At 38.7% G+C, this 27,918-nt stretch overlaps 2 protein-coding genes across 6 annotated transcripts in view; one reads left to right on the top strand and one right to left on the bottom strand.

The window, feature by feature from the left end:
• Positions 1 to 1,761: 1,761 nt before the first annotated feature.
• On the bottom strand, positions 1,762 to 22,276 carry TRMT1L (tRNA methyltransferase 1L). Of its 2 annotated transcripts, none has more exons than XM_075507828.1 (16): positions 22,015 to 22,276; positions 18,949 to 19,101; positions 17,676 to 17,786; positions 15,742 to 15,855; positions 14,548 to 14,612; positions 13,859 to 13,988; positions 11,924 to 12,047; positions 10,770 to 10,849; positions 9,445 to 9,691; positions 8,233 to 8,445; positions 6,772 to 6,962; positions 5,318 to 5,396; positions 4,363 to 4,529; positions 3,630 to 3,689; positions 3,082 to 3,208; positions 1,762 to 2,965 (listed from the first exon to the last, which is right to left on the bottom strand). In XM_075507828.1, exons 1-16 carry the CDS (start codon positions 22,133 to 22,135, stop codon positions 2,650 to 2,652), a joined length of 2,298 nt encoding a protein of 765 aa, XP_075363943.1. In that variant the 5' UTR covers positions 22,136 to 22,276; the 3' UTR covers positions 1,762 to 2,649. The 2 variants fall into 2 exon arrangements, with proteins under 2 accessions (XP_075363943.1, XP_075363942.1); XM_075507827.1 differs by having other exon boundaries at positions 17,724 to 17,786.
• Positions 22,277 to 22,425: 149 nt separating this feature from the next.
• The window catches only part of SWT1 (SWT1 RNA endoribonuclease homolog), a 43,798-nt gene continuing 38,305 nt past the window's right edge, over positions 22,426 to 27,918 (top strand). The window contains exons 1-3 of one of the 4 annotated variants that reach the window (XM_075507826.1): positions 22,426 to 22,588; positions 23,466 to 23,540; positions 27,182 to 27,240. In XM_075507826.1, the coding sequence (XP_075363941.1) occupies positions 23,475 to 23,540; positions 27,182 to 27,240 (125 nt within the window). In that variant the 5' untranslated portion in view covers positions 22,426 to 22,588; positions 23,466 to 23,474. Of the gene's footprint in view, positions 22,589 to 23,465; positions 23,656 to 27,181; positions 27,241 to 27,918 lie in introns of those variants that run through there. The other 3 variants (XM_075507822.1, XM_075507823.1, XM_075507825.1) reach the window with 3 other exon arrangements.

Genomic DNA, 27,918 nt, shown 5'->3' with positions numbered 1-27,918 from the left:
CTGTATGCAGTGGGTAGATGGACATGTCCCTCAGCTAAAAAGCATTAGAGGTGCCACTGTACTACCATACCGGTAACTAGATCATATCCTAAAACTTAATTTTCCATCATCCTCTGGTGTTTGTCCTCTAGCATGCTGATCAGCTGATAACCTAATACTGATTTCAGTACCCTAATGGTTCCAGCAGTTAATCAGTTCTGATTTTCTGTTCAGCACAAGCCACTTGCAGTAACACCTGGGTCCAACAAAGATTTGTTGCATGTTGAAGGTCTGACATTAGTGATAGTGGCACAGAGTGCCTGGCAAAGTACTATGCCAAGTATCAGCTCAGACCTGGTGGTATAACATCAGCCAGCTCTAAGAATTTAAAGAGAATCAGCAGTAACCTTGCCACCAACACCCGCATTATCCTAATTTATTTACTACTATATTTACTACTGTAATAGCCAACCATGGCAATACGGATTACCCAAGTTGATCAAACCAGCTTTAGGTCATGCTGTTGTGCACAGAGTGCTCTGTGCTGCTGTGCCATTGGTGACTTGCTTTGAGACACAGACAAGCAGAATGCTGTGTTCCCCAAACCCCGTTTCCATACAGCATGAGGGCAATGTACTAGTCGTACCTTCTAATAGAATTAAGAAATAACAAGGAGAAGCCCCCAAACAACAGCCTTGAACCAACACTAGTGTTCTGTTAACTAACTATTGCAGGACTGACCCTACCTGATGAACAACTGAGAGAACTTTTGAACAGAAAGAGAATTCTCACAGGCCTGAATTAAACACCAGTTGTAAGTTGGTCACTTAAAACAGGCAAAACTCCTTGTCCCCGATTCTAATGGCTTCTGCCCATCTGAGAGAGGAAAAAAAGCCCAAATTGTATGGACAAGCCTGGACTTCACTTTCTCTGCACCTCCTTGTGCACATCTGCAGCCACCAAGGAATAGTTGCTTTGACTTGGAAGAGACACACAATACCTTGTTACTTAGGGGCTGTAAAAGTAATCAAACATATTTCCCACAACAGGCTTCAGTTAAACTTTCTTTCTATCCTACTTTATTGTAAGTGGAACACTCTTTTGCTCCAGTAAACTGACTTTATGACTGATTCTATCCCACTTACATTAACACTGAAGTGAGCAGCATGTTATCTGCAAGCAAAGCCTTCCAACAGTTCACTTAAGAAAAATAAATACTTAGTTCAGAACAACTAGGGAACACTAACTTTTCTTTCTCCTTGCATTTATCTTTCCAATTTGATCCCAAGTTATCTTTGGAAAAGAACTATAAGCACTAAATTTTTGAAGGAAACATTGTTGCTGTATCACTGCTGAAGTGCAACCTATTATCCCTTTAGTGGTCTCCTCTTTTTTTTAATTAGGGCAGAATGAAAATAACTCCTTACCAAAGCAGTCCTGAATTTAAGATGGAGTAAGAGGCAGTCACTTAATTCTGGCCTGATAGGAACTTAGGAAGTTTTGCATAATCAGGAGCATATAAGTCATGTTAGTCTTGGTTGGCGCTCAATGAGAGAGAAGTGATACTCATATTGTGGAGTTTCAGAGATGGATAAATAAGACTAATAACCCTGCATGTTCTGCTCTTAAATAAACCTAATACTGGGGGCCAGGTTGAACACCAAACGTGTGAAAAACTGGAATGACTAGTTCAGTTGTGATAGTTGTTCCCAATTCAAGTGAAATACATGGAGGTATCTGAAAAAAGTGTAGGGGAAAGAAAGGACAAAGTTATTAGTCAAGCTTATTTGGCTGGAATGCTGCCATATATTTAAGGAAACCAGAACCAACTACCAACATACAGCATCTTTGCTCGTTCACAGAAGAGACCTTTATAACAGCTAAGATTGTATTATTGACAAATACACAGCAAAACTTCACCTAGAACTTCAACTTGTGGTGCCTTGTCACTGTACCGTTTTGCAGTACACAACCAAATGTAATCTCTGAACGAACAACTACCTAGAGTGACTAACACAATTAATTAAAGTTAGGTTATAAACTGAAGTTTCAGTAACAGTCTTGGAACCATTCCTTCTGGTTCTCACTTGTGTTAAGTCCTTGCTTGTAGGCAGAACTATGAAAACAGAACTGAATGCCACATTACATGTGCAACCTGGAGTTAGAAGTGCACCAAAGTCAGGACTTTCTGGCTTGCTTAAACTCGGATCACATTTTTTCCTGTGATATTTTATCATCTTAATGTGACCTCCCTCTGAATTGTACCCAGTCAGGTTTTAGGAATGATTCATTTTAGGAATATTCTGTATCATGTTAACCTCATGTTCAGAAATGCTTAAGACTTTTGGCCACATCCACCCTTCTGGATTCTGTGCTAGCAATAAGGCTTTAACAAAGACACAGCAGCAGCCATGATGCCTCAGTGTGAAAGTGGATGTGAGCGTAAAAGCAAGTAACTGTCTCAGAGACCTTCTCACAGTAACAGTACCTTGACCACGCACACTGTGATCAGGGGTAAGTTCTGCTACATAATTCTAAAACATCTTTTCAAATTAAAATAGCAGGCAATTCAGATTTTGAAAATCCAGTTTGGTAAGAAGTACTGGCTTACTTGAACAGGGTGTGCTTGCAAGTCTGTAATATTCTGATCTATGAACAAAATGATTTGCATTAATCAGCTGCACAGTGAGTAGGGTAGTCTTTTGTGAACATGGCAGCAGCAACTCCAGATTTATCATCTTCTAGAAACTCAGCATCTTCTGCCTTGCCATCTGCAGCAGCTTGAACCTGTTCTCCTGCCTGGACATCTTCAGCTAGATGGACAGGGCCTTCTGCCTGCCCCGCCATGTACGTGGGAGTGCTGTACTTCATAAGAATAGTCTTAAATTGTGCCAAGGGCGCATTTGTGCGAACTCCCATAGGATCAAAGTGGGTTCTGCTTACTCTGTATCCAGCTTCAGAGAGATAATTTAAGAACTTATTTAACCTGAAAAAAAACCCCAAACATTTAAAAAGGAGTTAATGCTAATAAGGTTGATCCAATACAAGTTATATATCAGTTGTCATAGTAAGATAAGACTGGAGCTTAAACGAAAACCTTACTTTGGCATGTTCATTCCTTTAATACTGTGTCTGTGGATATTGTAGTAAAATGCAGGGTGCTCAGCACTGTTCTCAGATTTTTGGCGCTTGGCTGCATTTCGAATCACTTCATCACTTTTTCTTTTTCCTGGACCACAAAAATGCCAGTGAAACCAGTAAATACTCAGTGAGACCACAAAAAAAATGCCAGTGAAGCCAAAGACAGTACATAAAAAGAAAAGCCACACAGCAACTACACCTTTCTGTCTGCTTTTATAGGCTAGTATTTTGCTGAGTTAAAATCTAGCCTGAATTTAATTAACATGCCATTTTCAGTAACAAAAAGTGAAGTCAAGAAGGCTTCATGGAGTATTTAGCATTCTGCTTTTACCAGTAAATATGATTCTGGATGAAGATAAAGTAAAATTGGTATTCAGTGGGTAAAAAAACTCCTGAGTACCAGTATTGTTAAATATAAAAATATACGTGAACACTAGGCTGGCTTAGCCATCACTTAAACTATAGTTTAATTTGAAACTGCTACAGCTACACCAAAATGATCTACTTACCATGTACCAAGTAGGATTCTGCAGAAGTATTTGGTGTTTTAATATATACACCACACTCTTCTAGAATACAATTAAAAGTCAAAATTAGTTCTACTGTAAGACAGTAAAAATGGCAAAATGCCTTCGTTAAACAGAAAGACATGATACCACATTCTGGCCTAAAGCAGGAAGTGTAGTAAGAAGCATACATGTGATAGCTTTTACATACTAACTCAGTAACTTCAATTTAGAGGGGATATTCAAAATACAATTTCATTTAATGAGTAGAGCAGCATTCCCGTACAGAAAGCCATTTCTTTTTGCAATCCCTGTGGAGTATGCAGAGCATGACAGCTGGAGTCCTCTCTTCCTAAAAGCATATGCTCTCAGGTCGGGATCAGGATGCACCAAAGAACTAGCAGACACTTAGTATTTCCATTTCCTTCAGGGAACATGCTGGATTTCATGGCATGCGAACTGCCTGCATTATGTTTATTTGGTTTAGAACCTGTCATACTGATTAAACTTGTCTAAATCCAGCGCTCTGCCTCTGACAGACCCTGCTCTTTTTAGAGCACCGAAGACCATCTGACAAGAGCTGACAAGTCCCACGCTGCATTCAATTTTACAGATACACCACTGTTAGTTAACACCAACTAACTAACAGTTGTAGTTAGTTAGTTACCAAAGAGCAGCATCTCTCTAAATCACCACAAAGCCAGTCCTTTTTGTGAATGGTCTGCATTTTTCTTACCTTGTTTGTTCTCATCATAAGGACTATGGGTAGAAAAATGTTTTGAAGTTGTGCACTCAGCTTCACAAACTAATGTCTTCAAAAGTGGCTGAGCTTCATCCAAACCATACTGGACAGCCTCAAACAGCATTCTTCTGAGGAATCCAGTGTTAAAGAGGGCTCCTGACCTATGAAATATAAGACAAGTGAAAAGTCCAGACTTCTTAATGAAAGCAAAAAAGTTGCTGTAAAAATCTCTCACCCAAACTGATCAGCAATTACATTACACTGAAGTGCTGTGTCAGGCTGACTGTTCTTAACTTAGCAGTATTGAATTGCTGTTTCCAATGACAGTAACATTGGTCTCATGTTAAAAATCAAGATCTCAACAATGGTAATTTTATTTCCACCACTGACTTGCCCTACTACATTGAGAAAGTAATTGAGCTCCCAGAAGAAAGGTAGTCAATTGTCAACTGTTTTTAATACCGCTTTGAAATGGTTAAAAGACTTAACAAAAAGATTTATTCTTGTTTCTCACAAGAGAAAATTTTAAGTATTAATTATCAAGCAGTGTATTTTTTACTACCATCAGCACATGTAAGGATTTACTGAATAAATTCTCCACAAGTATCAAGTAATAAACTGTTGCTTAACATTTGGCAACTAGAGGAACACAGAGCCAGGTTCTCCTGTGGAGGACGAATTATGTAAGTTGCACTAATGTGAAATTTAAAGCAAATTTCTTATTATTTATTAACTGGTTTGAACTCTATGAACAAAAGCAAAAACTGAATACCCTACTAAATTCAAATCAATTAAAGTTTTCTGGATTCCTCCTGATTGCTATACCGCCTTCTATAGTGCTCAAATATCCAGTAGACTTGCATTTTTATTATATGACTGAATAGCTGACCTCCAAGAGGTCCTTCCAACCCGAATTACCCTCAAATTCTGTATTGTGTTCTGTACTTACCACAGAGGACCAAGAACTACTGCCGTCTTCCCAGGCATACTGCCGTGACAATCACAAGGCAGCTGCTGATAAGGGTTTTCTACAACAGAAAAACAGGATTTAAGTTGTTTTGAAATAGTCAGCAATGCCTACTTTACTGGAGAGAGATGACATAGATATGAAATAGTAGCTTACTTCAGTGGAGGTATTTGGAAGGGCAAGCAACAGCAGAAGTGTGACACTGTTCCCACTTCTGCCAAGCAGTGCTTATGAGAATTTAGTGATTGATGACTTGATCTTTGATCCTTGTTAAAACATTGAAGGAAAAAAAAAAAAAAAAAGACACCAAACTAAAAAGCCACATAATTCCTATCTTTCTTGGCAGACTTCAGGTAACAAGGAAATTGTTAGCCTTCCTACACTTACATAAGTAGCTGTCCAGGTTAACAGTAAATAACAGCAAAATTTCAGACATAAGCCAATTACATCTACAAAATACAGCCCACCTACAAGTTTTCTAACCTGTAAGTCAGCTCGTTTGCAAGTAAGGCGTTAAGTAAACAATTCATTTACTAATTAAGACCTCTACCATAACACTGTACTTATCGGTTACTCATTTCTGTTCTTAAAACTTTATCTTTTTAATCTTTTTAAAGAAGCTCATTGCATGCTCCTGCACCTGACTTTGAGTAGGGCACTCAAAGACACTACCAGTTAGTAGTTAGATATCCAAGAACCTGTAACTTTGAAACAAAGTTTTTCCTTTTATATTCATTAAAATATACATTTGAATGAATATAAAGTAGCTACCTCCTAGCTTAATTTCTTGTCTCCTACATCTGCTAATTTACATATAGAGACAGCCCACAAACAGTTTACTTTTAACCTAGAGGCTGCCTTATTTACCACCAAGTGTTAGATGAATTACAGGAATGTTGCATACCTTTCCTACCACACCTACCAAGATATTTCCACTAGGCACTTACAGATACTGCCAAAGGCCAGGCAGAATACACCCTCATCTGAGGGGAAAGTGATACTGTTTAGTCCACTACATTTTAAGGTAACCGACATGAACAGTAGAAAAGCAATCTCACACTGCAATCTATCAAGCTGCCACTGTATGGAGGAACCAAATGGTAGCAAAGACTGTCCCACTCTTCATGCCCTTTACTGAAAGGATAGATCCATGGGCATATCAGGCATCCTGGCAGCTTCAGCAGCTACAGTTAGTTGGAATATGTCCTGTCTGGAAACAAATCCAGTACATTTACAGCAAAATCCATGCAGACAACTAATCTAACACACTACCATAAAGCATGGTACCTTCTCCACCTCATACAATACACTCATTGTTACATTAAAGGGAATTATTACTTTACTAAAAGATGTAAATATAAACAAGGCCTAAACAAGCACAAAACGGAGATACAGGAATCAGACCTTCTAGAAAGTACAAAGGAAAATCCATTTACCTTCTACCATATTACCCTCTTTCTGAAAAATTCTCTCTTCACACCACTGGCAATGGATGAGGTATCTTACTTTCTTTGCTGAATCATCTGCAGGAGATGGTCCCCTTAAAACTCTGACCACTACTAGAACAAAATGTTCCAGAGCTACTGCGAGTAAAACTTCAATGCCTTTGTTACAGCGAGCTGCAGCTCTATGAAGGAAAAACAAACATAAAACCCCATTGTACTGAAATCAGCAGACGAAGATTGCCACAGACACCTGAACCTGCTGAAAGATTCTTGAGCTCATCCACGTTCTAGAAAGAGATACTAAAGATCTGAGAAAGTGATCACAAGAAAGTTTTGTTTTTTAAGTGCCTAGTTTTGACTAATTCCTGTAAGGCTAAGCAAATCTTGTGTTACTTCCTTTTATCACGTCTAGAAATATTGGTCTGCCATCTGCATCATCTTTCTATCCAAATACCAGAATATTGCCACAATATTGTAACAACAAATATAAACAAACTAAATGAAAATCCGAGAAAGCAGAAATGTAGAGGGACACACATGATGGTAAATCATCGAATGTTAATTGGATAAGGACTGTGGGAAGGCAAGTGAGCAAGTCCTGAATAGGTAAGCATTGAGAAGGAAAAAGAAATCTTTAGGGGGCTGGAGCATGTAACCCAGAAAAAACTTTCCTTGAGCACCATGTCTGTATCTAAGAATGTTCTGCAGGGAACAACTTCACATATGCAGGGAGACAGAGAAGTAAAACCTAAACATATTCAGGTCAGTATTTACACTCTGGCATTCTGAAGACCTCTGTGCACTTTATTTCCTCCCCATCTTTCCTGAGCAGTTGTCCCATCCTCTTGCCTATATCTTTTTTTCCTGAATTAAGGACCAGGTTTTATGTCTTCATTTATTTAACAGACTGAATTTACTGAGAATATCTGTATGCAAATGACAAATTTCACAAGTTAGTAATTACATATATCTTTTTAACCTCAAGCATGAGGATCTGAAGCGAACATCAGTTTCCACTGAAGCAAGTCTAATTGTAATGCTTAGCTAGATGCCATTCAAGCAGTTTAATTAATATTTACAAAGTCCTACGCAGCACTAAAATGACCACAAAATTAAGAGAGGAATAAAAGAGTTTGCAAATAGGCAAGTCTGGGTATTACTTTTTACATTGCTATCCCTCCCCACCACCAAAAACGCTCCCCACAATCCCAAACTCCTACCCTATTTATGCATTTTCACCTTTCCCAATCTTTTAGTTTAAAATTTACATTATCCCACAGCAGCACACAAAATATGAAACATTAATTTTGTATCACGAAGCCTGGCTTTTAGAATTAAGGAATTCTGGAAATTGAACAAGTACAACCTACAGCAGCAGCCTTAAGTTTTGTATCACTAATACTTTTCTAACAAGTTTCTACCACAATTTTAGCAAATTTGTTTTAGCAGTACCTTGTCACAGCAGCAATTACTATTCTGGCTGCCAGTTCCTTGTAGTACTCTGTTCTGACAATATTACATCCATAATGACGCAGGGCAACATGTTGAGCCTTTGCATACAGAGAACTGATGTCTGTGGACGTCAACGACACAATTCCAAGATTTCTCACATTTCTAAAGGCTGAATCCAGATAATTCACAGAAGTTCCAAAGGGGTCCAAATGGCTGAAAAAAAAAACGGACGTCCCACTGAGTATCTATAGATGCTCAAGAGTTTAGCTTTAATCTCAGGAAAACACTATTTTATAAGCTTCACCTATGGTCATATTTAAAACAAAATGAGAAAACAGGACTAAAATTTACAGCACACCTCTCATGAATTACTCTGGAATATTTAAGTGTCAAATTGCAAGAGCCAGGGCAGCACTGTGCTGGGAAAAAAACACATCACCACAAAGCCAGCAAGATTTTTTTTTTTTGTGTTTTTTTTTTTTTTTTTCATCCTGACCCACTGACTAATTCAAGTTACAAGAATATTGGCCTGATGCTTAACTTCATCCTTAAAACAAAGCAAAACTTCTAAAAACAAAAATATCTTCAAATGTATGCATTCCAGTTTATCTACTAAATAATTAGACTAATTTTCAGCCTGAATAACTGCTGCTTAATTAGCTTAGATCTGGATGTTAATACAAAAAAAAAAAAATCCAATCACATATTTTGATGTCTGTATAGGTTTTGAATGTATGCATCTATAAACCCAACTTGGAAGAATTAGACCATTTTAATTGAAAATGAATATGCTGCAAAATGGATTAAAACAAGAGATGCAATAAAGTCCTACACAACAACATGCAAAAGTATTAATTTTAAACTAATTAAAAGTTTTAAGAAAAAAAAAAAGACTAATTTGACATTTCTGTTTATCAAACAGACAGTGAAGTTATTAAAAAAAAATAGTTTGGCTCAAAATTTTCATGTACATTTATAGTCCATTCTGGATGTCAGAAGGGCTTAATATTTTTCCAGCGATTTCCAAAACATTTAAGATTAAAGTTCTGTTCCCACACCATTTCTGGGACAACAGAATTACATTTAAAATACCAAGTGACTGTTGGTCAATTCTTTCATTCCAGCTTCCCCAAATAATCATATACTGGGCGATGGGGTGGCGTGTGTCATTATCAAACCAAAAAATTATTAACAGAAACATTCAACACTTACATAAAATCAAATGATCTCAAATGCATTATAACATTGGCATCCATTTTTGTCACCTCAATGGTGTCGGTATTTTCTTCTCCAGCTCCCATAGCTTCATCATTGTCTTCTTCCTTAGTGTTCAGTTTCACCTTCATTTTGTTTAAATGGCAGTTTTCCTGAATCATTGTCACAGAATTTTCATTACAATCATTAATTGTAACTTTCACAGAACTTCTGAGATGCTTTGCCCATTGTAATCCCATTATACCTAAGGAAAGACAGAATTGTAACTCCGTGACAGAATAAGGAGTTGGTTTCTGGGTCGCTGAACTTGCTAAGAAAAAAATTAATCCTTTTAAATGTTTGTAATACAGAAGTGTGTGTGATGCAAATTTTGTCATGTTCCTGCAAAAATGTGTTGGTGACTTTCTGCCTCAGCACAGACTGACAAGGGGGTATGTAAAGGGACAGTCTATTTGTCACTTTCTTATATGATCATTGGGGCTATAGACCAAGAGACCTGTGATTTTTGCAGCAAGCTGGACCCACAATCTGCAGGAAAGCCCCTTGGCTTGTTTAACACTCCAGCGTAGCAGACAGGGTCCTGTGACAGACCACAGTAAAACCCAAACATAAGAATAGGTACTGTGAAGATTTTTACGCTGCCTCCAAATGTTTATTGCTGACTTTTGTAGTGAAGTCCATGATTACATTGTAGAAATGCAGGACAGGATGCACTTGTGAAGTCTGGCCTAGTTCAGAATGGTGATAAATTCATTATCAAGAATTTTTATGCAAAACGCTGAGCAGTTACTGCTGTTCTCAACTATGACTGAGTTTACAGTAGCTGGCTGATAAGGCAGCAATCCAGATCTCTTCAGATTTTTGTTCCAGATGGTTAATAGACACTGATATAACTACTTTACATTTAGTTCATGTTCAGAATTTTTGTAATCAACTAAGAGATGATTCTGACAAAGAAGCTTGGATTCATCACCATTTTTAAACCCCAGGTTGATTTTACAGCCAAATTCCACAGCCACAGAGTCACAAGAGATCCATGACCTTGGACGCAAGTTTAGGAAGATGCCATTTCATGGACATTAAGGCAACTGATTTTAAGGAAACCACTAACTTTGACTTAATATTATTTACAGTCTTTTTAAAAGGCCTAATAGCAGGCTCTTGAAGGCTGTTTTTTTTGTATGGAAGCTAACGACTGCCTGCCTAAGGAAGAAAATTACTGTGTACCTCACTATTTTTGAATACGCGATGTCAGTTACTACTGATTTCTGCTCCTTCATACTATTGGATATTAGCCAAGAGATTAAAGAAATTGACTTTACCAGTAGCACCAAAAGCATCCAAACATTCTATCGGTTTACGTTCCTCAGCAAGAACGGCTAGTGCGCAGAATATCAATTGCCTTGAAAATAAAAAAGAATGGTCATAGTCAGTGAGTTGAGAAAATACTTTTCCTTCCTTTTCCTTATTTATTTCCCTTGAACATAATACTAGAACATTTAAGCTAAACTTCACCTTTTACACAGAAGAATTGTAAATCAAAAGCCTCAACTATCCTTAAAAGTTTAATTCTATAGCAGGATATTCATAAGGTGAGATCCTGAATCAACTTACTAGTTACTCTAACCTGGAAAAAGTGGCTAGCATTCAACAGTAAATACTATTTTTCTTACTTTCCCAGCACAATCTGATACTACCCTACTAATGGCTCTGTGTTTAAAAATATGTCAGAAATTACTGTAGAGCAATGAAATTCCACTGTGTTGAGGAACAGGCCTTGTTCTTTTAGACATGGCCATAACCTTAGCTGCAATGGCCTTCTTCAGAGGCATGCCTTAGCTGTCACAGACCTATCTGAGCTAACTTTAAACCTGGAAGCTCAAATATTAACAGCACTGAGAACATGAGGGGTCAGCACAGGCTGAAGCCTAGGCCCATGCTTTGGTGTCAATGCTCGCACCTTTCAGTTGTGGTACAGACACCATTTATGACTGTCCTTAAAAAAACATGATGTTTCTTTCTTCATGTTTTTTAATGCAAACAATGAGAAGTCACTTGAGAGAATCTGAGTCCCAAGAGAAAAAGGCCTAGAATATGAAAACTGTAAATTACAGGTATGCTGCTGTTCAGTTAGAGGCGAGAGAGCGGTGACTATCCATAGTATCTTGTGGAGATTCACAAGAAAACACCTTAAGTGTACACAATGAAGTGAATTTTCAAGTGTGCTCCTTTCAAATCCTGTTCTCCATCAACTACTCATTACAGAAAAATACTTAATTGCTTCAGAAATGACAATATTTCCCATATAGTGTTATTGGGTTTAAATATTATTTGTCAAGAAGAGTTCTGATAGAAAACCATTTCTCTTACGCTCTGAACAAAAGTTTTGCAGGGTTTGCTTTTCAAAACGCTTGAGTATTTTTCACTACAAACTCATCACCCCTCTGGTGCATCCTCCCACTCCCTGTTCTCTTACCTGTTGAGTTTCATTCTAGGATTAAAATAGGAATCTGTTTTCTGAGGTGTGGAGTAGTTGGGAAGAACCTGCACATCTGTGGCTGACTCTTTCAGCACTTCATGAGAAGGCTTGGGAGCAGGAACTAAAAGAAAGTAATTGTGGGGAAACGGAAAAGTTAGTGAGAACTGAAATTATCATTAGCACATCTGATAAATTAAATTGAAAATTTGCTCCCATATAGCAAGAAGTCTGGGTTATGCTGTAATCCAACTAGCACATGAATCAATTAACAAGTATGTGGGGGAAAAAAAGCAGGCAACAATTTATCTTCTAGTCCTAAGACTGGCAGATAAAGATCAAGCTCTACCACAATTTTCTTCCCACAAAACTTCAGATTTGTTTCTCAGTTGGGCTCCTATGTATCCACTTAAATGTAAGAAAGCAAGCCCCTGAGCCTCAGGCTTACTTAGCACATTTGTTTTGCATGTTCAAACACAATACATTGCTAATTAATTAAAACCCTATTAACACAGTCCTGAATGTATATCAATGAACTGCAGAAACCCCTCAAAATCCTTGATCTAGTCTCTGTAAGTTATCGAACAGCTTCATGAAATGTGTATAGACAGCACAAGCATAGGGACAATTTCAGCACTTAACCTTTGTATAAAATAGTCTGTGGCAAAACAAGCTTTCTGATTTGACAGCTGTACACACATGCTGTCATTCCTCTGAGCAATTTATCCCCAGTCTAACAGCAGCAAAATTTACCCAGGAACGACCAGGAAAGATTTGTTAGCCATCAACGAGATACCTTTCAGTGCTCAGCCTGCCTATCTCTCAGTGCTTTCAAATACACAGATTGCGTATCTGTGAACCACTCTACCATGTGCTCCATGTTCATAGCCCCCAAGTGTTGCTGAAGTGCCTACAAAGCATGAAATATCTGACCTCCAAATTTATCCTCTCCCTGAGAGGAAAAATAGCCACATGCATTTTGTTAAAAAATGACAAATGGGCCACTCTCTACTAACACCTCTGAAGGGAACCATACAGAGTTTAATATATTTCACAACACAAACTCTATTTAAGTTAAAGGTATGGAATATGGTATCGATGGTACTACTATCACTTCTCAGACATGCAAACTGATCCTCAGACACTAAACTACTACTCCTAAACTGCATATTGGCAACAGGAAGAAGTATGACCCTCAGAGCTCCCAGTCTCATCTTTATTCTATTATATTTAGATAAAATCCATATGTCTACACAGAGACAGAGAGAAAAAATCAGACCAATTTTCAACAGTAACAGTCTGGGCTGTAGCAAAAAAGCCTTAATTTTTACACACCAGCTAATCAATAATGTGCTTTTTACTTGACAGCTGTAGAGAACAGACAACTTGCAAAAATAGAGATTTGGCATTCCAATTATTTAGATTGTAATTTACCGAAGAACTACAGACAGCTCTGTCATGACTCTCCAGGACTGAAAAAAAAGTCACTTGTTTTGTGAATCCACGCTGATGCAATTTGGATAAAAAGCAAAGGATTTTTATATCGCAGAGATTTACTCAAGACTGATTTACAAACACACACAGCCAAATACATAGGTATTAAATTCTCTATACAGATTTTGTTTCATGGATTCCATGTCCTCCATTCTTTTGGGGAGACAGAAGCCTACATTTACAAAATTAAACTAATTGTGAATGGAATATTATTTATTGATAAGAACCGAGTAGCTGGTCAATGCAGAGACTAAATCACAACACTGCTACACCTTTGAGGGAAAAAAAAAAAAAAGAGTTCTGAAATATTAAGGGCAGATTTCTCATTAGTAAAGCTAAATCTGTTTGGGAATTTTTCTCATGTCTCTCACCCACATATCAGTTATTCCATGTGCTAGATAGTATAAAAGGATTGCATGTTTTACAGAAGTAAGAACCTACCTGTAATAAACCTTGATTCAGTTTCTCCTTTATTTACATGACGATTAATATGACCTATCATGTCAGTTCTTCGCGTGATAGTTGCAGAACAGATGATACAATGGTAATGGGCTCCCATCTTTGAAAACGCCTGTAAAATATAATATGTGTAGTTTCAGAATACATAAACATGGTTAAAGTAGAACTACACCTGAACACAGGCATATGAAGAAGTCATCTGTCTGTTCCTCTAGTGCATACAAAATATTTTGAATCTACAGCCACAGAGACTGTAAATAATCATTCCTGCAGAGCCAGCACAGCACAGCTATCCTGCCACAGCACCACAACCAACTGAACTCTGCCAATACTCCACATACTCAGCACACAGGGAAGGAACTGAGAAGCATCCATTGCCTGGCCTAACAAACCCTTCATCTCTTCCACACAAAGCTGCTGTTTACTCCGAACTGTAACAGTGTTTTACATGATCTAGGCAGCTACCCACCAAAATAAGAGAGAGATACAACTACATTCAACTACCCAAGGGTTATAGCAGATACCTATATTCTGGACTGATAAGCTTTTGGTATCCCACACTGGATGGCAAGACATACTTTGAGACTAAGTAGATCGCAAAAGTTCCCCTAAATCACCCATTTCCCCCACTTTGTAGGGTAACAAACATTTCTGTGATTCAGCATTTCTACCTGGTCTCCAATGAGGTTTGGTTTTACTGGACGACAAGGTAAGTGGCAGATGCACATTCTGTACCCTGGAAAACAAATTCTTGTCACATCACAGTACAATAAGTAAAGAGAATGCATATGTCCTATACCACAAACTCTGACTCAAAATGTTCTTTATTTTTAGGGCACAGTCTCATTTAAGATTCCCAAATGTTGCCACAAGACAGCAACAAGAGAACATTACCAATTATATGATAAACTCACCTGCCACACAGAGAAATTTATCAGCTAATTATAAATTACAAATTTTTTAAATCTGACAAAATTACATACAGACAATTCATGTTAGTAAGTCTGTTAACATCCTACAAAGCTACAGCGAGTCTTCTGGCTATACAGAAACTTTCAAAAATACTTGTGAGTATTTTACAAAAGTATCGTTACCTGGCTAAAAGACTTGTGTGAATACTCCTATAAAACTTATGTTCCACAGTTTAAAGAAAAAAAAAAACCCACGAAGAACAAAAAAGACATCTGCTAGTGCACGGAAATACAGAACTCTAGTCAGATCATTTTTAGTTTAACTTTAATCTTGTCCATCTTCTGATTAGTCGTTTCCCACAAACTCATACACCTAGTTCTTTAAAAACACATACAGCTCACTTCCTTTTCCTTCTTAAACTTCCTGTAGGGATTTTAATGCATCTTACAAGCAGATCACAGAGTTTGTTAAAAAACAGTTCAGGCTACTAAATACTGATACTAAATAAATACTTTAAGTATTTATCTGAAACCATGGAATCTTTATGATGAGCCAAAAAATGACCGTGCGCATGTGTCTGATTATTAACAATATAACCAAAACTTTAATAAAAGTAATTTTCATTATATCAATATTTTAAATTTTACAGTAATTTTCATGACATGCCAAGCAATTGTTGGGGTTTTTTTTGTTTGTTTGGTTTTGTGTTTTTTTTTTTTTTTAAATGAGAAAATGCACAACTGTAACTATTTTGGCATGTAGAAGAATACAGAGCTATTTTACATTTACATTTTACAACCCAGGTCAAAATTCATTGTCAAATATGTTTCTAGCTCAGAGCTGGTAACAAGATGCTTAAGTCAAGAGGAATTTAAAAAGATGAAACACAGAACAATGTCCTACATGTCCACAATTTCTTCTACTATTTACTATTCAAATACGATTGCCATTACCTTCAAATTCAACAGAAACTTTCCAGTGCAAATTCTGAAGGTGACGATGGAGTTTATGACTATAGCAAGCTTTGAATTTCTCCTCAGGACACAATGGACAAGGCTTCTTTTCATCTGAAAATACAAATAAACAGAAAGTATGAGAAACATATGAAATGCAGTTACCACTTTATTAATAGAGATGCATGCTAAGAGAAAAAAGAATGGAGGTACTGCCAATGGGAGTTAGAAATTAATTCCCCAGTGTATATTCTATTTCAGGCATACACAAATGTCAAATTTATGGACTGCCTCTTTCTACTCCATAGAATATAGACAACAACTACTATTACTTTAAAGATTGCTAATTGCTACAACCTTTAGTTTTTGTTTTCTAGTAATTTTTATTCCAGAGACATGAGGCTAACGCAACTTCTGAAGAGTGTTGCAGAACAACAATTTTATAGATGAAGTCTAGAGACTTGCAATGTTTCAAAAAAACCCCAACTGAACATGTTAGAACAAGAATGTGTCTTTCCTCCTCCTGAACCTTTTAGATAAAACAAGTACCTGGTATCTTCTTAAGCCGCAAAAAAGATAAAAGTACTCTATGTTAAAAATAACTTTTCTTCTTGGAAATCTTGCATCAGGGACAAAAAAAACAAAGGCAAGACTATCTGACATCAGAGGTTCTGAAGCACTTGCAGTACTACCCTAAATAAAAACTAGCTATTGGGAGACACTTGTTGTAGAACTGCACATAGGGACTATGTATCAGGGCACACATACATCTGCTGCTGGGTCGTACACTGCTGAATGTCAAACTCTTGTGCGGAATTTAGCAGAAAAGTTTCTATGTGTTAGAACAGTACAGGATGAATACTGAAACATGTCACACAACGTGGGCATCTATAAAAATAATTACTTAGGCTTGCACAACAGTAAAATTCCTTTTTTGTGACTTTTTTAATGAGTGGATTACTATGTCCATGCAGAGTTCCCATGCCACCGAAGCCAACAGAGGCAGCCTACAGCTCACCAAATAAATCACCAGTGTTCTCTAATGTTGATCAGCCTCTTTTATTGACTTATGATTTACTAAGTATCAAATACATGAGGTGATGGTAATAAATACAAGTCAGTCCATTAATACACATGGCAGAAGAATGCTACATCCATGGCAGAAGAAAAAAAATTACTATTGGGAATAGGTGAGGGAATAATGAGTTTCTTATTACTACCATGGACTTATATGTAACTCGGCTCAAAACAGCTGCAAGTACCAGACTTATGAGATACCTATGATCTATCGCCTCATTAAAAATGGAACAAACTCTCTATAGAAGCTATTATTTCCACCACTGGCCACTCTAAAATATGATTAAGGCACAAGAGCCGTATGATGCAGAGCCTATGAGCACTGATGTTCTTCTTGATCTGTGAATAAAAACTAGCTTCAGTTGCAAGGGCTGCCACTACCAGCACTAAATACATACATGTAATCAGAGAAAAACTAAAAGTTGTAATAAAAACACTTTGCAGTCTTAAGGCAATCCTCCAATATACATCTGGATCTGAAATGAATACAGAGTGGGGAAAAAAACCAAAACAGAATACATATTTATTTAAACTGATATTTAAGCACTACAAAGCACCAATTAGCTTCCCTGTTATTGTGGCACTTGAAGTAAAATAAAAATGAGACTAAGCTGATGATGTATAGCTAGAATTAACATTTTGCTGATCCATGCACACTGCCAACATTAGACATGCAACAATGCAGAGGAAAAAGATGGAAAGGAATCATTAAGGCCTTAAGTTTACTGAAGGAATTACAACATTCAATAAGCAAGGGAACAAATCATAAAGCTATTTTTTATGAAACCTGTAGTCTTCAAGCATTATAAAAATATGTAGTGTGTTAAAAATAAAAACTAAGAAAAAAATGTAAATACCTGTAACATGAAGATCTGTGTTCTGGGATACTGCCATGGTAAACTCACCTTCTTTCAGGTCAGCTAGTTTCTCTAGATCAGCAAGATGTCTTTGAATTGAAATATGTTTCTCTAAACAGCAAAGATATTTAGAAGTTAAACATTCTTAGTTAAAAAATTACTTTTAGATTACTGCTATTTTTCTATGCACCTTTTCAAATCTAACACTATTAGAGAATGACTATAGTACCAATTGGAATACTTGTTTGTATACTTTAACTTCCATGGTAGAAGGAATGACTGCAAAATTAATCCCCAGAATGGTTCTTTAATAAGATCCATATATTTCAATGTATTTCTACTGGCTTTTTAATGCTGACACATATCAAACTCTCAAAATGGAAAGACCTTCACTTGAAAAAACAAGCTGAAAAGATCAAGTCACATTCCACTTACTCCTGATTTTCCTGCTCGGCATCATTAGTGAATGCGAATCATGCACAAAGCAGTACAAAAACATCCTGTGAACTGTCTGGCAAAACTGAAGTATCAGCTAGAAGTGGACCAATTATAAGTGACAATTATTCACTGTATAGCCAGGACACATTAAATTCTACCACTTTTTTTTTCCCCTTAGGAGACTGTTTAACCTTTAAGTTCACCTCCTGATTTTTCAACTTATCAGTCAATGAAAACAGTGGAGAATTTGTTAAAAACAAGAGAATTAGCTTATCCAATGAATCAGCTTTATTGGACACAGAACATCCCAGTTTACACTAATACTGATTCTGCAGCGATTTTAAACCTTTACAATGCTTTTACAAGATTAGTCTTCAGGTTTTCTTATGTGAAACAAAGATAGCAATTGACCAATGTGCTCAAGATGCAGAATTGAGTTTTAAAGATAGGGTTAAAAGCAATTCCTAACTTTTAATTTCTGCACTTAGATACAACAGATTTTCTCTGTTCTCTGTGGTGCTTTTAGCATCAAAGCCTGATGTAGATCATACCTCATCTAACCTTAACTTCTCTTCTGTCACTGTGTATGTGCGAATTTCCGCAGTGATTTTTAGAAATGTTAGTAAGGGGAAAATGGCATCTTATTTGAAAGATATTTCCAATGCATTAGGAAAATATTTTATTCAGATGCATGGGAAGAAGTATCCATACCTATTGGATGTATAGAAAATGAGACTTCACACATTCCCTTCACCGTTCTTCCCCACTATTTCCACCTTTTCTCCTCTTTTCCTCAAGCACACAACATAAATATTCTTAGAGTTTATTAGCAAACCTCTTGGATAATCAGATGATACATCCAAAATGTTGCTATCTGATTCTCTTGTGGATTCTTCCTCTTTTCTTTTTTCTTCAGTTTCCAATTCTGATTCAGTAACTTTCACATCCAGGTTGTTGCTTTTCACTTTTCCAGAGACAACCATGCCATCTTAACAAAATCAAACAAACAAACAAAAAAACCAGTAAAAGTGTTGTTGATATAACTGAATTATACAAATATGTTCGTTTCCAATAATTTGGTGCTTCTAACAGGCAAAAATGACTACAAGTGTGAAGGAGAAAAAAATATATAAACAGTATGTTGGAGAATAATACAAGATTAATTATCGCTCATCCTTGGAAACCACTGTGAAATAATGCCATCCTGGACAGACAAAGCTATTCACCCATCTGTATCACCAGATGTTTAAAGTTAACAAAATAATATTTACATGTTATTTTCTGGCAAAATGCAGTGCTATCAAGACAAAGCAGGCGAGGAGGTCCAAATACTCATAACAATACACTAGCGGCTAAGAAAATTTGAAAACCTAAGTTTAGAACTGTTTATGACTAGTTGAGCAATCTGAAAAAAGGAGGGGAGTAAGGAAGGAATTTGCTATCATCAGGGGCTGTGATGAGGGTTAAGTGCTGGTGCCATCAGCACTTGCAAATCAATGCTTTCTCTGGGGTAGCACAGAGATGGGCCTACTGAAGAATTTCAAAAGGACTTAAGAGGCTGAATGACTGGGCAATAAAATGACAAAAAACAGTCAAGTGGTAGACTTGGGAAAAAAAACCTAATTTTGATTTCACATATGAATGGATGGACTTTGAGCTCAGCATCACCAGTCAGGACTACCACGTTGAGATTTTAAAATACAGTTTTGGCGAAAGGAAGAGGTATAAATCCTCAGAAGCAGTGAGTCCCTCTCCCCAACAACTGACATTAGGAAGTACTAGGAAAGGATGCTGAAAGCCCCACTCAGCCTGCATATTGAATGGTATTGCCCTGATCCCCCAAGCTTCAAAGGGACATGGTAGAACTAGAAAAGTTTCAAAAAAGGGTGACAAGAAATAACAAAGCTATGGCATCACTTCTTAGCTACTGAGAAGCAACAGAGCAGACTATGACTTTTCAGCCTGGATACAACAGATGTCTATAAAATCATGAGATGTAGAGAGAGCACACAAGTCAACGACTCACTGTCTATTCCAACACAAAAACTGGGATGCACCAAATGGAGGAATCAGCTGGAAATTCAGAGCACAAGAATGTTCTCTACACAACCTACTGTTAACGCTGCGGACCTCCCTGCCACAGGCTGTTGCAGATGCTGCAAGTATACGAGTGTCAAAGTGAGAATTTTATGGAAGAGAAATCCACTATGGGATTTTAAATATAAAAACATGACCTTTGGCTCAAGAAAACAGGGAGTAACAAACTGGTTTGTGTTTGAAGGTATTTCTGGAGGATGCATTAATGTATGGTTGCTCTGTTCTGAGAGTCTTCCCTAGCCATCTACTCCTGGCCACTACTGAAGACAGAGTAAGGGCTGGAAGGATCTTACAACAGTTCTTACAATTTCCCTGGAGTTTTTTGTTTGTTTGCTTTTAAACATCGCAGTTGGATACAAATCTTTGCTATTATAAAAAAACAGAAAGAGGAAATAGAGGGAATACCTGAAGACAGGGGTTAGAAAAATTGTTTAGAAAGACAGAAGCACAGAGTAAAATTATTCTACCTACCTTAAACTATATCAAGATCAGCATTGCTACTTGGAGAGTGTTGCTGTATTTCTCACAAATGTATTTTTAAGCTGACAACTCACCTAAGACAGACTTGTATTTCCTGTCTACTTCTCAATTAAGAAGTTGCACGATGCCTGATGATAGTTTCTGCAGACTTTGTTAATAGAAAGACAGAAAGAAAATGAAGAAGTAAAAGGATTTTTGGCAAGAAATCCATAAGAACAACAATGATTTATTATGACTACATGTGCTGTGAGAAAAACAGGTAACACTGTTAACAAGAATGCATAGTGAGAGCATGGCAGCGGCCCAAGTCCAACTGAGTTGTACTGTCCGCATCTTCAGAGCAAGTGTATAGGTTAAAATGGTTGAGAGTATGCATATATATATGTACATATAGTTTGTATACACATCTACATGAAGAGATGTAAATTTTCACACTAAATGATTAAGAAAAGCAGGCTGCTACCGAAGCAAGATTGCAGGATTTTTTAAATGCCCATCAGGAATCACTGATTATGTACGAACATAATAACGCTTCAAAGAGCCTAAATTATACTTTTTTTTTAATTAGAAGAGTCAGTTCACTTCAACTATAAGGCTGTAGCAGCAAATGACTGGCATCAATGCCACGCTTGGAGCGGCTGGAAAACTGGCACAACCAGTTTAAACACATTTGGCAGAAAATACTAAAGAGAAAACGTATGGGGCAGAGACGGCATGGCACACATTGCGTCCCCATCCCGCCTCCAACAGGCCCCGATTTGTAACGGGACCTTGTGGACCACGGTTTGAAATAAAAAAATATCATCATCATCAACAAAATCTCATTAGATATAAAGGCAGCAAAGGGCGACACAACCCCTGGACTCGCCGTTTCAAAGCTCCCCGAGCACGGAGGAAGGCGCCGCGGCCACCGCCAAGGCTCAGCCCCTGGACCGGGCCGCCGCAGGGAGCACGTGTGGCCCCACCGCCTGCCCCGCACCAGCCCAATTCTAAACCAAGTTCGTAAAACGGAGAAAAACGGGCTTCTTTCACATCGCAGGGGTTTCATGGCGCAGGCAGAGCGAAAAAGGAGACGGCACGAAGGCAGCTTCAGGCGCCCGGCTGTAAATTCAAACCCCCACGGGGTACTCTCAAGGTGCTTCTCTCCCTCCTGCGCCTCCGCATGGCGCCCGCCCGCAGCACCTTCAGGGCACGGCGGGGCCCCGCAGACCCGGGAAGAGGGGCAGCAGCTGTGCGCCGCGCCGCTCCCCTCAGAGAGGGACGGAGGGCCTGGCGCCCGCCACACCGCCCGCCCGTTCACGGCACCCCCACGCCCAGCCCTCACTGAACGCTGTAGTCTCGCCGCCGCCTTCGAGGTTCTCCTCATCATCATCCTCCCGCCCCAGCTGCGTCCGCTCGGGGGAGAGCCGCGCCAGCGAGGCCTCTGCAGCCTCCTCCGCTGCCATCTTCTCCAGAGACAGTCCAGCAGCGGGTGAAGGGAGACGAGCCGAAGCAGGGGGACGCACTACTCTACCCACACGCCTCTTATTTGGGAGGGAGGCGGGCGGGGAGGCACGGTGGTGGCGGCCCGGCACGTACGGCGGGAGAGGAGGCGGGCCCACACCGCCTACATTTCCCAGAGCGCCTCGGGGCGAGGGCTGCCTCACCGGTAGGACTCCAGCTCCCGGGGGCCTGGGCCTTGCCCAGCGCGCCCCGCGGCGGGGAGGGGCCGGGGCAGCTCCAGCTCCAGCTCCAGGAGGCGCGGTGGGCTGTGCCTGAGAGGGAAGTCCCCCGCCCGAGAGCGGGGCCGCGCTCGGGGTACCCCTGAGGTCCCTCCGCCAGGACCGTCCTCCTGAGGCCGCTTGGCGGGACAGGGTCGGGGGCGCGGAGCTGCTGTCCCCCTTGGCTTCGACGGGAGGGTGCGTCTGAGCTGGCTGGCTGCGAGGCGGGGCCGTCCCTGTGCTGCTGGGGAGGCGAAGGAGGGGAAGGGAGAGGAGAGGAAGGGGGTGGGGGTGTGCTGGCATTGCCGGGTGGGGGAGGCCGGCTGGCCGGCTTGTGCTCTGAGGGGCCCCGGAGGCTCACCCTGTATTTGCTCTTTCTTCACGCGTGGGGTTGGGGGAAGGAGGCTGCTCCCCCTTTGCTCGTGGCGGAACAGCAGCTCTTTCTGCAGTCACTTCAACCCGCCCATGTTGAAGGCTGTCTTAAAGAGCCGTGTGTTTACTTAGTCTTCCCTGCTTTATGGCTGAGCTATTTCTGTGGCTTATCTGTTTAGGTAGTTGACCTGTACTCTGGAAATTCATCTCTAGAGCTTTGGGAGCTTCTGGTGAAGCTTTCTTACAGCCTTCTTAAACCTTTTCTTGTTCGCGGCAGGCTTGCAGGACTAGTTCGTGTAGAGGGTGGTGTAGCTGTTGCGAGATGTCACGATATTGCCTCCACCCTAGGGGAAGGGTAGGAGGGCCTAGGCGAGAGTTACATAGTTGGAACTGCTTTAAAACTTGACGGTTGCATGACTAAATGTTAAAGGATGTTTGTATCTATTAGTCTGGTATGTTTGCTGGTACAAAATATGTGTCTCTGGAGTAGATGGTAAAGTAATTGCCATCCTTTTTTCTGTGAAGTTCTCTTAGTAGTGAGATATGAGTAATTAACCCTGTTGAAATCTGCTGTGGTTCTGTAATGAGACAACAAAAGAAGAGTATTAGAGTATTTTTTCTCTATGCCGTTAAAATTTATTTTTTATACCAGCTGGAAATAAAAACTTGAAATAAATAATAATGGCAACACTGTTTTTCTTAGGACTTGAAGATGTCTAAAAAGAAACTGAAGAAATTAACTGGAAAGGAAGACTGTTTGGATGGCCGGGATGACAAAGTAGGAACAGCTGTATTATTACTATTATCATGGTTTTAATTCAGACCTCTACATTCAAGAGAAGAGCATGAATTGTTTAGCCATCTTGTGATAGAAGGATTAATCAAATTTAAAGGTGGGGTCATTAAGAACAGCAGGAGGGTCGAATTGGTCAGATAACTGCAAGTTCTAGCCAGATAACTAGCTTATGGTTTTTCTCGGATAACTAGCTTATGTTTTTCTCCAGAGACTATGAGTAGTGTGGGTATCAGAAAATAAGATTTTTTTTATTTTAGTATAGCTTCCTGGTTGAGGAAGATTGAGCTTAAAACTGTTACCGAAATCTCTACTGTTTTCCTGGATTCTTCTTTATCTTGGATCATGTATCTTAATTTTTTGATTAATCACAAATTGTACTTCACAGCATTTTAGCAAGCAACTCTCAAATATTTCCTTTTAACCACTGAGACATAAATCAGTGACCAAAATTCTTGGTGTACTCTGGTACATATTTGTATCTAGTGAGTAAGCTTTCATTGAATTGCTTGTAAAATGCAGGCGCTACAGGGGTGATATTCTTTCTGGTCATGCTTGTATGTAGCTTCCCATTCTTTTTTATTGTTTGTATCCCCTTCTGGAAATTATTTCCTGCCAGTAGTATAATACATATCCAATAAATCAGTAGTTTAATAAATCCACACTTAAGTTTGCTAGTTTTTTTTCCGTTGGCTTTTGTAAAGTATATATGAAATAACAGAGCTTTTAACTGTCTTATCATAAATGTCTCAAAAAAATGTTTGGAAGTGTTTATAGATGAGCGTGATACTATGGCCTTATAAACTGAGTTATACATGTTAGAAGCCTTTTGCTCTTGTATAAAATGTAGTTCAAAGCCAAATATTTGTAGCTATTCCACCCACCCACCCACCCCCCCCCCCCCGAATTCCTTATTGTTATTCAATTTGTCTTTTAACATTAACTTATTCTAAGGTTTGGTTTTACTTCTGTAATACAAAGGGTAAAAAGTTGGCTTAAAACCTCGTACTATAGCTGTATCGCCATTGCTAATGCCTATACCAGTTTGAAGAATACAGAATTTTAACTGTTGCATGACCTCAATCTGTTTTAGACAGCATTTAATATTGCTATATGCAGACATTATTGCTATACAATTTTACTTTATATTTGCTTTTTATATAATGTAAACTTTTACATTATTTAAAACATTTACATTACATAAAAACTAATTTGCTTTACACTATTGCTATACAAATATCGCTATATGCAGCATTAAATATTGCTACATGCGGACATACCAGTGCAAGCAACAGTGAGAACCCAAACTAATAATAGTAAAAAAATAAGGAAACCTCTGAATAGTAGCAAGTTGTTTCTTCAGTGTGATCACAGTATGGATAAGAGGTATCTTCTGCTCTTACAGGTGAGAATAAGCTATTTAAGTAGAATCATATTTAGGCATGATTGTGTGGGGGCTTTGGTTTTTTTTTTTGTGTGGTGTAAGCATGACTGCAGATTACAGAAAACTTTATGCCTGTTAGCTTTTAGTGGTTTGGCATATAATTCCATAAGTATGAGTGAAAGGACATTTGTCACAGTATAAATCGCAACAGCTTTACACAGAGCTGTCTGGAGGAGTTGGAACAGCTGCCTCTTGGTAACATGGCCTGGATAACACCAGGTGATGTGATAGCCATGGGATTGTAAACAGAACACCTAAACCAGTCTGCTCCAAGAGGACATTTACCCCAAACTGATCATGCTAAGAGGAAAGTAATAGTAAGAAAGTTTGCTTAAGATGACCAAATTAAGTGAAAATCAGGGCATTATCAAGAGACTTTTGAGAAAAGAAGGAGCTAGGTTGAAAAGAAATTTTAAAAACATCATGAAAACTCGTGGTTCTAGGGGAATAGGTCTTGAAGAGAGAAAGTGGTAACTGAGCAGCAGTCAGACTGGGCTTGATACTGCCGGAGGTTGTCCCACCAGCATCACAACCTCCACTTACCCCAAGGGAGCACCTTTACTGCTGGACACTGTCAGTAGTCTGCATTCCAGCTGGTGGAGTGACAGTACAGGAGGGGCATCCCCTAGGGTCCCCCACCTTGAGTGTGTGCACGTGACCTTGTGGGAGGCTTTTCTTACCAGCGTGTGCGTTAGCAGATTGTAGGAAGTGGTACAGCTGCACATGTGACTGGAACGCCCACGTCTTCAACAGCATGAGTGTGTGTGCCAAAGAGTATCATGTAGGTGTGTGAGATTTTAAACTTCCTGGTACTAAGTCATCTGATCTGATACCATTTTGTAATTGTCTATTATCAGAGTTTTTCTGTTGTATTGCTATTATTGATCCTGAGTGGGTAGTTCACTGATTGCCAGTTAACTGAGTTGTTAATAAACCAATGAAACACTTTGACTCCTATTTGACTATAATCATGTGAGTTGAACAGGTTCTGCAGCAAGTTGCATCGATATGATTCTCCGTGGCAGCAGCCTTTAACAGTCTCCTGAGTTACGATTTCATTGGTTTTGCTGCTGTTACAACTCCAGAACCAACCACAGGCAGAAGTTCTCAAAATTTCCTTAATTAGGACTCCACTAGTTTCTGCAAACCTTTTATTTTTTTAATGAAGTGCTTTCTAATGTGGAAGTAAAATAGCTAAGGCCTGATAGGCCTTTCCAGGCCTCTCTAGTGAGGAAAATCTCTGCAGCAGTGACCTAATGGCCTCACTGAGCCAGCAAGACCCAATTATTGAAGGAGTAAATTATGTGTAAAAGGATGTACTGCCTGGAGCTTCCTTATCTGAAGTAATCCATACGTTACCGTTCTCTGTTGAAATTTCCTACACCCTGCTGTAGTTCTGGGAAAACTGAGTCATATAACCCAAAGGTATATAAAAATTAACTGCCATGCCGGGCAGAGTTCATATCAGCAGAGTCTGTCACTTTGCTGCTCTCTGTTCTCTCCCATAGTTGCAATAATAAACTGCATTCTGTTGTGACCTGATCAAAGTTGCCTTCCAGTTATTCCGCAACATGAATGCGATGCAGCTTGCCATATAGATAGGCCAAGCAGTGAACTTTTAGAACTGCTTTCTAAACAAGGACTGTTCAAGTTCTTTGTTTGGGGACTATCTTTACTCTTAACCAGGCCTATGTAACTGCAGTTTCACACTGTTCTACCTAATTAGTAAATCTGATGAGAATTAATAACACATCTTTTCTGCACAAAAACTTCCCATAGAAATATCCTCTGTTTGGCCTTACCTAGGGGGATAGTTGGAAGCAGTCTTCAGGTAACTTTCTTTTCCCTAAGAATTTTTATAAATGTAAAAAAATGTATATTTTACATACTGATATACTTGTAGAGTATATGAAACACATGAATGCTAAATGTGTTTGTTTAGTTGAGCTTTCTCTATTTATAACCCAGGACTCTGTGCCACATTCAATTTTTCCCCTTGTGTTGTTCTTAAATACAACAAAATCTAAATACTAAATTATAGCAAGGTATGTGGCTGTCTTTTTCAAGGTTAACTTACTCAAAATCATAGTGAATCCAGTATGAAATAATAGGTTGTTCCATCTTATGAAGGTTTTTTTAACTGCAGTTTCCTCTAAGCCCTTGGATTTTTTCCTTCTTTCAGAACTCTGAAGACACAAGATCTCATAACCATTCTATGAAAGGAGAGACAGAATTTCAGAGGTAAATTCTTGCTCTGTCATTAAATGGAACTACTTAAAAATAAAAGTCACAAACTTTTTTTAATACTAAACTTAAGAATTTTGTTTGACTTGTTCACCAAATAAAAGATGGTATTTTAACTGATGAAGTGTTGGCATTGCATTAATGAGTGGATTCTGTCTAAGCTGGGCAGTTTGAGATAGTTGAGAAGACAGGGTTCAGATTTTTTTTTTTAACTGTAACATATGGTACTACACTTCAAATAAGGTTGGAATTATATCCTTCCAACACTGCTGTCATAAAAAGATTTTTCTTTTTTTTTTTTTTTTTTTTGTTTTTGTCTTGAGCACTACCTTGTTGGTCTGTATTGCATATTACACATTTTGTTAGCAAAAAAAGCCTCCAGTGAAGTCTGGAGGATAGTTCTGTAGTGAACTTAGTACCTTTAATAGATTCCTGTAGTCCTGAAATCATTGATTTCTTCCTGATGCTTGAAGTAAGTGCTTCCAAGGCAAAGAAAGCAATCTTTCACCTTGAGTGTAGCAAATGTAAACAGCGTTTGAAAACTACTTCATATAAAGTGAGAATGTTCTCATGAATCCTGAGATGGAAAAGCTTTGGATTGTTTCTTAATTATGGTGAAATCTTGTTCCAGTTTCTCTGTTAGACTGGAGTTGGAAGTCATAGGGTATTTAGCTG

This window comes from Mycteria americana, chromosome 7, assembly GCF_035582795.1.
Source record: "Mycteria americana isolate JAX WOST 10 ecotype Jacksonville Zoo and Gardens chromosome 7, USCA_MyAme_1.0, whole genome shotgun sequence".
In the NCBI taxonomy this organism is placed as follows: domain Eukaryota; kingdom Metazoa; phylum Chordata; class Aves; order Ciconiiformes; family Ciconiidae; genus Mycteria; species Mycteria americana.
This window is presented reverse-complemented; position numbering and strand designations above follow the sequence as displayed.

What these genes read in the sequence shown, in the direction of transcription:
- TRMT1L (XM_075507828.1), bottom strand. Translation starts at nt 22,135, where the DNA reads ATGGCAGCGGAGGAGGCTGCAGAGGCCTCGCTGGCGCGGCTCTCCCCC. An exon ending in TGAATCAAGGTTTATTACAG is followed by an intron (nt 12,048 to 13,858) that starts GTAGGTTCTTAC and finishes ACTTTCTTTTAG; the next exon opens with TTCCTGCTCCCAAGCCTTCT. An exon ending in GGATGCTTTTGGTGCTACTG is followed by an intron (nt 9,692 to 10,769) that starts GTAAAGTCAATT and finishes GTCTTTCCTTAG; the next exon opens with GTATAATGGGATTACAATGG.